This window comes from Chlorella variabilis, assembly GCF_000147415.1.
Source record: "Chlorella variabilis unplaced genomic scaffold CHLNCscaffold_25, whole genome shotgun sequence".
NCBI classification, from domain to species: Eukaryota; Viridiplantae; Chlorophyta; class Trebouxiophyceae; order Chlorellales; family Chlorellaceae; genus Chlorella; species Chlorella variabilis.
Window position 1 is genome coordinate 388,678 of NW_005435063.1, and position 9,863 is coordinate 398,540.

The 9,863-nt window shown below is 69.8% G+C and overlaps 3 protein-coding genes across 3 annotated transcripts; 2 read left to right on the top strand and 1 right to left on the bottom strand.

Moving 5' to 3' along the window:
* Nucleotides 1-41: 41 nt before the first annotated feature.
* CHLNCDRAFT_37115 (hypothetical protein) lies at nt 42-2,701 on the top strand (the record flags this gene model as incomplete). The annotated part of the gene is made up of 8 exons (XM_005843953.1): nt 42-302; nt 414-519; nt 672-731; nt 860-1,011; nt 1,267-1,394; nt 1,572-1,656; nt 1,823-1,984; nt 2,158-2,701. The coding sequence occupies 8 exons, from the start codon at nt 42-44 to the stop codon at nt 2,359-2,361; spliced, it is 1,158 nt and encodes a 385-aa protein (XP_005844015.1). The 3' UTR covers nt 2,362-2,701.
* Nucleotides 2,702-2,730: 29 nt separating this feature from the next.
* CHLNCDRAFT_15163 (hypothetical protein) lies at nt 2,731-3,526 on the bottom strand (the record flags this gene model as incomplete). Its single annotated transcript, XM_005844048.1, has 3 exons — nt 2,731-2,822; nt 3,011-3,144; nt 3,453-3,526. Coding segments are annotated over 3 exons (300 nt in total), but the record flags the coding sequence as incomplete, so codon positions are not given.
* A 428-nt stretch (nt 3,527-3,954) lies between these two features.
* Nucleotides 3,955-9,432, top strand: CHLNCDRAFT_54773 (hypothetical protein; the record flags this gene model as incomplete). Its single annotated transcript, XM_005843954.1, has 20 exons — nt 3,955-4,216; nt 4,331-4,641; nt 4,791-4,970; nt 5,121-5,216; nt 5,353-5,469; nt 5,656-5,751; nt 5,868-6,002; nt 6,125-6,220; nt 6,492-6,704; nt 6,831-6,925; nt 7,086-7,176; nt 7,301-7,417; nt 7,583-7,673; nt 7,800-7,864; nt 8,023-8,126; nt 8,306-8,546; nt 8,660-8,773; nt 8,857-8,983; nt 9,125-9,204; nt 9,358-9,432. The coding sequence occupies 20 exons, from the start codon at nt 3,955-3,957 to the stop codon at nt 9,430-9,432; spliced, it is 2,706 nt and encodes a 901-aa protein (XP_005844016.1).
* Between the last annotated feature and the right edge of the window lie 431 nt (nt 9,433-9,863).

The window sequence follows — 9,863 nt, forward strand, 5'->3', positions numbered from 1 at the left end:
CCGCCAGCGGCGGGCACGTCGCCGCCCAACCGCCCCCTCCCATGCCTGTCCCCGACCGCGCCACCGCCTGCTCCGCTCCTCGCCTGCAGATCCAGCAAAAGTTGATTGCGGCGCTGTGCCTGGCCTTTGTGTTTATGATTGTGGAGGTGGTGGGGGGGCTCATGGCGCATTCTCTGGCTATCATCACCGACGCCGCGCACCTACTGTCTGACGTCAGCGGCTTTGCGGTGGCCGTGCTGGCGGCGGTCTGGGCCAAGCGCAAGTCCCAGGAGCACTTCAGCTACGGCTACCATCGCGTGGAGGTGAGGCGGAACGGAGGCAGCGACGCGACACGCGGCCGCCGCGGCCGCATGCGGGCTCGTCGACCCGCAACCCTGAGCGTGGCCCGCGCCGGCGCCTCGGCTGGTCTGCAGGTGCTGGGCGCGCTGGCCTCCGTGATGACGGTCTGGCTGGTCACCGGCCTGCTGCTGTTTGAGGCGATCCAGCGGATCATCACGCCGGAGCCTGTGAACGGCAAACGTGAGCGCGGGGGGGTGCCGCGGGTCTAGGCGCTTCGGGCTGATCACAGAGCAGCCGGGGCATGTGCCGCGCCCCGGGCTGCACCCCTGCGTCGCTGGCGCCTGGGGTGCGCCGACCTCTCCCGCCTGCCCCTGCTCCTGCCCCGCCTGCAGTGATGTTCATCATCGCTGTGGTGGGCGTGGGCGTGAATGTGGTCATGCTGGCCATCCTGGGTGAGGCTGGTGGCGGCGGCGGGGAGGAGAGGGTGGGGGGTGACGCAGTGCTGCGGGCAGGGAGGCATCCCCGTCAGGGGCTTGAACACCAGAATTCTCACCGCTGGCCTGTCCTGCCGCCACCGCAGGGCACAACCATGGCCCCGGAAGCAGCTGCAGCCACTCGCACGGGAATGGGCACTCACACGACCACGGCCACAGCCACAGCCACGACCATGGCGGCTGCAGCGGGCACGGGCACGGCGGCAGCAAGGCGGCCACCAAGCGCCAGCTGGGGCCGGTGCTGGAGGCGGCAGAGATGAGCAGGAGCAACTCGCGGGCGGACGAGCACGCCTGCTGCCATGCCGACCACGGCAGCCACAAGCACAGCCACAGCCACTCGGCAGCAGACTTGGAGGCATGCCACAAGCACGACCATGCGCACCACCACAGCTCAGATGAGGAGGAGGAGGGGCAGCACCACCACTGCCACTCCAGCGATGACGAAGACCACCACAGCCACCACAGCGCCAGCGGGCGCACACCCATCCTGCAGGCGGGTGCGCCCGCCAGCCACCACGCCTGCGCCCACGACCACGACCACCACCACGGCGGCGGCGGCGGCGGCAGCGTGCTGGCGCCCGCAGCAGCCAGCGGCGGCCACGACCACTCCAACATGAACATGTGGGTGGCTTGCTGTGCTCCAGCCATCCGTTCCGGGGATGCATTGGGGTGGCTGGGGCCTAGCAGGCAGGGACTGCACCAGGCAGCCAGCCTGAGCGGCCCACCATCCGTTTCCTCCCTCCCTCTCTCTTCTCGTATCGGCATGAGCCTGCTGCTGCGTGCTGTGCCCTGCCGCAGGCGTGGCGCCATCATCCACGTCATCGGCGACTTTGTGCAGTCCATAGGGGTGGCGGTGGCAGGCGCCCTCATCTGGCTGCACCAGGTGCGGCAGCGGCGGCGGCCGGCTGCTTGGGGCGCGGCGAGCACGCCACCCTGGCGCTCTGCCGCAGACCCTTGCTCCTCCCCGCGGCCGCCAGCTGCCACCACTCCCCTGCTCTGTCCACCCTCACCCGCCCTCGCTTGCTGCCCGCCTCCCGCTGCCGCCGCAGGACGACCCTCGCTGGTACATCGCCGACCCCATCTGCACCTTCATGTTTGCCGGGCTGGTGCTGTGGACCACGCGCGCCATCCTGCGCGACATTGGCGACGTGCTGATGGAGCGGGTGCCGCGCGGGCTGTGCATCAAGACCATACACGATGACCTGTCGCGGGTGCGCGCACGCGGGCGGGACGGGCATGCATGGGGTGCCTGTGGGGTGGCTGAGGGCAGGCGGGGGACGGCGTGCTCCCAGCCTGCACCTCGGCCTCCCTCTACCATCAGTTGCCCACCCGTTGCTCACCCTGCCCGCCCCTCGCTGCCGTCCTCCCGCCCCGCCCGCGCCAGGTGCGCGGCGTGGAGTCTGTGTCCGACCTGCACGTCTGGTCGCTGACCCCCGGCATCCCGCTGCTGTGCGCCCACGTCAACCTGTCGTCGGAGGCGGACCCCACCGAGGTGCTGCACGCCCTCACCTCCCACTGCCGCTCCCTGGGCATCGAGCACTCCACCATCCAGCTCATGTCCTGCGGGATGGAGTGCGAAGTGTGCTAGCGGGGGCCCCGCCACGTGACCGCAGCATCGCGCGCTGGCGCCTGCAGCCCAGCGATGGCTGGGTCGCAGGGTCCCCGCCTCGGCAGCCTGGGCTGCCCTGCTGTGCCTAGCGCCCGCAGCACCGATTTTTCGTTTCGCTGTTTACAATAAGGGCGCATGCCGGCAGCATCAGTACTTTTCTTCCTTGAAGCCGTGCCCTGTTCCCAACGCATGTCCTACTCCTGACCTATATTCCCTAACACTTGTCGTGCTCGCCCTCGCCTGCACCGCCAAACTGGTAGCTCAGCATGCTGCTGGGTAGCGTGTCCTGCCTACGGTGCTTGTAACAACTCCTGACATCAAGCCCGCTGCGCCTCAGTGGCAGTGGTACTCCAGCCGGCTCTTCAAGTCGCCCGCCATCACCACCCCCTCAATGCGGTCCACGGGCTTGCCGCCCTTGAACAGGATGAGCGTGGGCAGCGCTGCAGGGGAAGGAAGGCGGCAGGAGAGGGAGGAGTGGAGGGCAGGCAGGGAGGCGAGCGAGCGGCAAACGAGGGCAGTGCATCACGCGCGCTGGCAGCGACGCACACGCTCAGCACCATGCCAGCAGCGGCACACCCATGCTGCTGCCTCGCGGCTCCTGCGCAGCCCCCCTCCGGCGGCCCCGCACCTCCAATCTGGTACTTGCTGGCAACGGTGGGGTACTTCTCGCTGTCCACCTTCACAAACTTGACGCGGTCCCGCAGCGAGGGCGCCACCTCGTTCAGGATGCCTCCCATCATCTGGCACGGCCTGCAGCGGCAGCTGGGAGCAGCCCCGCTCAGGCGCAGGAGCTGGGAGCAACCATGCTCAGGCACCAGCGCCACACGGCCCAGCGCTTCGGGGCTGCGCCAGGCTGCAACTGTGCGCGGCAAACCCAGCTGCCGGCGCCGCCATACGCAGCGTGACATTGCCCCCGCGACCACGCACCCGCACCACGTCGCGTCTGCAGGGGCAGGGCGGCAGCGAGAGCAGAGTGAGGGCCGGGGCGGTCCCGCCATTCCTGCCGCCATTCCGCCGAGGAGCGGCGTGGCTGCAAGCCCAGGGCGCCGCCGCGCTCCGGCTTCAAGCACTCACAGAACTCCACCAGCACGGGTTCCTTGCTCTGCTCGATCATCTCGTGGAAGCTGGTGAAGACCTTCTTCTGCGCTGCCCGCACGGGGGCATAAGCGGCGGCGGCGGGGCGCCGCGGCAGGCGCGGCCGCCGCTGCTGCTGCAGGGGCGGACCCGCCGCCGCTCGCCGCAGCAGGCTCTGTGCATGGCTGTGGGGCCTCAGGCCGCAGGGTGCCAACCCAATCGCGGCCATCAGATCGGGGCCTCCGAGATGCCGCCAGAAACCCAGAGAAACGGGCGGGTGTGGTGCAGGTTTTGGGGCGGGGACCGCAGCAGAGGCCACCGAAATCGAAACGGCGCGGCGCAAAGCAATCGAGGGCTTTTGGAGAGGCAAAAGACAACGGTCGGCTCCATGCCATCCACCCCGCCATCGCTTGGTTTCTTCCGCAGCCCACCCTCATCTGCGCCTTCCCCCCTTGCTGCTCTCGCTCGGCTTACATCCTTACCAGCACCCCAGGCAGGATGGCGACCACGCAGGCCGCGATGCTGCGAGCCAAGCTGTTTGGTGGGGCCACCACCGGCTCGGGCCTGTCCAGCAGCGTGTCAGCGGGCCAGCACACCTCCGAGGCGCTGCGCCAGGCCACGGACAAGCTCGCGAGGGAGCAGATTCAGTCGGAGGCGAGCGTGGCCCTGTACCGGGCCAAGCTGGGAGAGGCGCAGGGGGCCGTGAAGAGGCTGGAGGAGGCGTACGTGTCCCAGATCCAGGCCAACGCCAAGCTGCAAGGTGGGGTGCGAGGGATGCGGGGCCCTCGCCGCCGACTGTTTGACGCGCCGGCGACCGTTTGACCCGGCGTTTGACATCCCATCTGCCCCGTCCCCATCCCACCCCGCCCCGCAGCTAAGGTCAAGAGCGACTACGGCCTGCTGTCGCAGCTGAGCGCGGCCGTGACCAAGGCCCAGGGGCAGTACCAGAGCCTGCAGCTGGCACACGACCAGCTGGCAGTGCAGCTGCAGAAGGCAGAGGCGGAGCGCACCGCTCTGGCGAACGCCATGACCACCCGGGCCGAGGCGCTGGCGGCGCTGGAAGGCAGGTGCCAGCAGAGCTGGGAGCACGGCAAGGGCCTGCAGGGCAGGCTTGACGAGGCGGCGGCGGCAAACGAAGCGCTGGCGGCTGACTTGGAGCGATCGCAGGCCGACCTGGAGGATAAGGTGGGTGGCTGGCCACGAGGATTGCCGTGGGCGTCGTTCTGGGTGCTGGGCAGGCTGGCAGCATACGTGGGGAGGGTGGGCAGAGTGAGCGCTAGCACCCACGTCGCGTGATGGTCAAAGCGGCACGCCTGGCCCGCCCCTGCCCGCAGGCCAAGGTGCAGGCCGAGGCGGAGCAGCGCGCCGCCCAGCTGGCTGCCGACCTGGCGACGGCGCAGCGGGAGCGTGAGGGCCTGCAGGAGCGCCTGGCGACCAGCACCGCGCAGGTGGACCAGCTGAGCCGGGAGCTGTCGGGCACGAGCACCCGCCTGGCCGACACCGAGAGCGCCAAGGTGGGTGCACAGGACCTCCCTGGGGATCTGTGGGTCTGCACCCACAGGGCTGGCTGTGGCCCCTGTTGCCCAGCCAACAGCCCAGCTCACGTGGGTGCCCACAGGCCTGGCGCGCAAGTGCACCTGCTTGGCTTCGCTGCCGCTCTGCAGGCCGCCCTGGAGGCGGCGGTCCAGGAGCGCGAGAGGGAGGCGCGGCAGCTGGCGGCAGACCTGGCCAGCGCGTGGGAGGTCGCCAAGCAGGCAGAGGTGGGTGCTGGGCAGCGGGGCGGCAGCGCAGGAGCCAGCAGCGTGCTGGGCGCCGGCGCCGGCTGAGCAGCAGATTACGAGCGGGTGCTGCCTCCGCTGATGCGCCTCGCTGTTGGTGCGGCTGCCTCCCCTGCAGGCGCAGCATGCCGCCGCGCTGCGGGCCAAGAGCGGGGAGCTGGAGGATCTGGCCACGCAGCACGCCTCGGAGCTGGAGGGCAAGGCGGCTGAGCTGGCCGCCATCGCCGCCGCCAAGGTGGGCGGGCCTGCGGCAGGGACGGGGTGGTGACACCTACGGGAGGGAGGGAGGAGGAGGTGGGGCAGCGTGCGCCTGCCGCATTCAACTCAGAAGCATGGAGGAAGGCAGCTTGCACGAGGCCGGCTGCAGGCCATGGCGCCCACCGCATGCATGCCCTGCCCGCGTCCTGCCCCGCCCATGCAGGAGGGTCTGGAGGGCGAGCTGGCGGGCAGGGCTGAGGCCCTGGGCGAGCTCAGGGCGCAGCTGGCGCAGCTGCGAGAGGAGGCGGAGGCCGTGGAGGTGGGTGCAGCAGGCAGGGCAGCCTGGGGGCCCCCATCCGGCCTGCATCGATCTGCGGAGTGCCCAGCTCCCCTCCCAGCTCTCCACTTGTCCGCCTGCATCCGTGCCGCCTGCAGGCCACCCAGGCCGGCAAGCTGGAGGAGCTGTCCACTCAGCTGCAGGCCGCCTCGGTGCAGCACAGCAAGGAGATGCGGGCGCTGGCGGACAGGCACCGGCGGGAGCAGGAGCAGGAGACGGAGCGCACCGCCCAGGTGGGTGGTGGGGAGGGTGTGGGGGGTGGCCTGTGGCGGGCAGACCAGCGCAGGACCCTTGGGCGGCATGCTGCCTTCGCCATCTCTGCTCCAATCTTCTCACCGCATACCCGGTGGTGCAGAAGCTGGGCAGCACCATGCAGGAGATGAACAGGGTGAGGGTGGAGCTGGAGAAGGAGAAGAAGGAGGCGGAGGGGGCGCGCGCGGCGGCAGACGAGGTGCGGGGCTGTGGTGGACAGCCTGGCCTGCACTTGGAGGAATGCCTGCTGCCTGCTGCAGTTCAGGTGCCCTGATTTGCACGGAGCTCAAGGTCAAGGTGGTGCCAGCTGCTGCAGCTGAGGAAGAGGGTGGCCGAGCTGGAGGCTGCCAAGGACCAGGTGGGTGGCAGCCACGGCCAGCCCTGCACCCAGCTGCAGCCCATGACTCCCCAGAAATCTGAGGCGCGCCATGCATTGCCTCCACCCTGCCTCCTGTCCCCTACCGCCACAGATGGGAACCACCCAGACGGCGATTCAGGGGCGGTTTGCCCAGGAGAGGGTGGCGCTGGAGGCGCGGCTGGAGGAGCAGAGGCGGGAGGTGGAGGAGGAGCGGCGCAAGGCAGAGGCGGCAACGGCAGCTGCCGCCGAGCGGGAGCACGCCGCCGACCAGGCGCTGGCCGCTGCGGAGAGCAGGGGCAAGGCAGCGCAGGAGCTGGCTGCCCAGGTGGGAGGTGGGGAGCAGGCAGGGGCCTGCTCGAGCCTTGCCCCCAAGCCGCTCAAGTTCTTTGTGTGTGTGCGCTGCCGAAACAGAGCGGCCACTTCCCCGCCCCGTGGCGCCTCCTTGTTGCAGCGTGCCGGCAAGGTGGAGGAGCTGGCGGCGGAGGTCAAGGCCAGGCAGGAGGCGCTGGACAGGCTGGACCGGGAGAATGGCGCCAACCTGCTCAAGTGAGGGCTGGGGCTGGGCCGGGCTGGCGGCCTGCACAGGGCCAGTCTCATCTGTTGCACAGAGACGCATGGAAAACTGCAAGTGGCCTGTGCTCCAACCCACGCTTCTGCTGCTGCTGCCTCCGCCTGCCCGTTGCCCCCGCTGCTGCCCCCGCTGCAGGCTGGACAGCCTGAATGACAGCCTGCGCAGGTGCGAGGAGAAGCTGGCGGCTGCAGAGGCGCAGCACGCGCAGCTCAGCAAGGCGCTCAGTGTGAGTAAGGCGGCAGGCACTGGAGGATGCACGCCGCTCTGCCAGCACACGTGCGCCATGCGCTACCGTCAGCCTGCTGCTGCCTGCCCAGCGCCACCTACCCCGCCGCCGCCGTCCTGTGCAGGGCAAGGAGCAGGTGCTGGCCAAGCGGGAGGCTGAGCTGGCGGGGGCGGAGCAGCGCATCGAGGCGCTGGAGGAGGATCTGACGCAGAAGACAAACATGCTCAAGGGCATCTCACAGGTGGGGAGCGGCTGGGCATGGTGCCTCAGGGGTGGAGTGGGGAGATGGCTGGGCTGGAGGGGCACCGGAGCTGGGGTTTGGGCCTTGCCTGGCCACCTGTGGGCATGATGTATGGGTGAGGTGCGGAGAGCACTAATTACAGCTTGCTTCCCTGCCCTGGTGGAGGTGGCGGCCCACGTGGCGGGCGGCGGCGGCGAGGCGGCGGCCCCTCCCCCGGCTGCCACCCAGGTCGACGGCAGGGGCAGGGCACCGCCAGGTGCGCTTGCGAGCTTGGGAGTGCAGCGCTCATCGCGGAGCTCGCTGCCTGCTCTGCTCCGGCAGCTCTCTCGTTTGCACTGGGCTCCCCATGATGAGGGTGCCTGCCCATCTCCCGCACCTGCAGGCGGGGCGCACCGCTCTACGGCGAAACCGGCTGGCGGCCGCGCCACAAAGAAGGTGTCCATCCGGGTGAGGGCTGCCCCTTGGGAACGGCGGAGTGTGTGGGGAGGGAGCTGCTGGGGAAATGCTGTGTCCTCCCTGTGCCCAGCCCTTGCTCAAAGAGCGCCTGGAGGCCAGCAGCCCTGACATCGCCGCTCACCCGGCTGCCTGCCTGCCTGGCTGGGCAGGAGCCGGGTGACCTGACTGCCACCAGCGAGGACGAGGAGTCGAGTGAGGAGGAGGAGGAGGAGGCCAACCCGCACCGCGCGCTGGTGCCCGCCAACGGCAAGAGGTGGGTGGGTGGGTAGGTGGTGGGATTCTCGGCATGATGACAGCCCAGCCAGCCGGCATCCACCAGACTGTGCTGTTTCCTGCGCACGCAATGGCTCTCGCTGTCACCAGCAGCGCAGGCGACAGACCAGGCAGCCTGCCTGAGGGGCCGCTCCTGCTGCTCGTTGCCCCGCCTCGCAGGCAGCAGGAGCGCCGCTCGCGCATGCACCCCAGCCAGCGCCCCACCAGCCAGCGCCCCGCCAGCCAGCCCCAGGCCCCGCAGCCGCCCTCCCGCCCCATCATCACAGAGGTGGACAGCGGGGACGAGGCGGGGCGGGAGCAGGAGGAGGAGGAGGCGCCGGCAGAGCGGCGGCGCGAGCGCCGGGCTGCGCCCCAGCCGGTGGCGCCTGCTGAGCCAGAGGAGGAGGAGGACGAGGGGCGGGTGCGAGGAGGGAGGTTGGGGGCTGCTGACCTGAGATGGCACAGGGCCATTGCTGCTCGGGTACGCCTGGCAGCCACCTCTTCAGTCCTGCCCACCTCGCCGCCCGCCTGCAGGCTCGCGGGCGCAAGCGCAGCGGGCGCGCCGCCTCCAGCAGGCAGACGGCGGGCTCCAAGAAGCCGCGGGGCGGCTCCGCGCTCAGCGGCATGCGCGGCCTGTTCAGCATGCAGGTATAGCGCCCGGGCGAGCCTGCTTTGCCTGCCCTCTCTTGGCTGCTGCTCCTCACCGCCATCGCTGTCGCCACTGCTCACAGCCCTGCCCTGCCCTGACCTTCCTGTGCTGCCTTGGCTGCATACGCATCTGCCTGCAGACTGCCAGCCAGGGCGTGAGCACGGGGGCCAACACCAAGGGCGCCAAGAGCAAGGCCACCGCCACATCGGGTGGGAAAGGGCGGCGGGCAGTTGCTGGTGCTGCGGGAGCCCCATGGCAGCGCCAGTGGCTTCCTACTTCCACAGCTGCGCTTCCTGCAAGCCCTGCGCGTGCAATGCCCTATGCGGCTCTGCCTGCCTGGATGCCTGCAGGGCACCGCAAGCAGATGGGCGGCAGCGGGGCTGCCAAGAGCAAGAAGAAGCCGGCGGCGGCGGCGGGGGCGGCCATGAACGTGAGCCGCTGCCTGCTGGCAGGCTGGGCTCCAGCCAACCCAAGAGCGTTGCGTGCCTGCATGGTGCTGCCAGCCGCCCAGCCGCTGCGCAAGTATGAGCAGAGCCCAGGAGCAAACCCCGCCACCTGCTCCACCGCCACTACCCCCCTGCAGCTGTTTGGCAACGAGATCTTTGGCGCCTTTGGCGGCTACGGCGGCGGCTTTGGCTTTGACGATGTCAGCCCCTGAGGGCAGGGCCCGGGCCCAAGCGGCATGCTCTGGAGGCGAGCAGGGCAGGGGAGGGCAAGGGAAGGCAGGGGTGCCAGCCAGCCCAGGGCATGTGAACCACACACTCTGCCTACCAAGAGGCAGCATATCGCTGTACCAACATGCACCGAAAGTGATGCGCACTTACAAAACTGCGTGGACATGAAATGAGAGCAGGCAAAAGGGATGTATCACTGCAATTCGTGACGCTGTAAGCAAGGATGCCATGTGCAGAGTGCCAGAAGCCACACTGTCACCCAAACATGTCCTGACCATTTACTGGCGGCCGCCGCCGCGCCCGCCATGCCCGCCCTGCCGCCCTCCGCGGCCCTTGCCGCCCGCTGCAGCCTCTGGCGCGCCTCCCCGGCCACGCCCCCTGCCGCCACGGCCTCCTGCCGCCTGCCCGCCGCCCG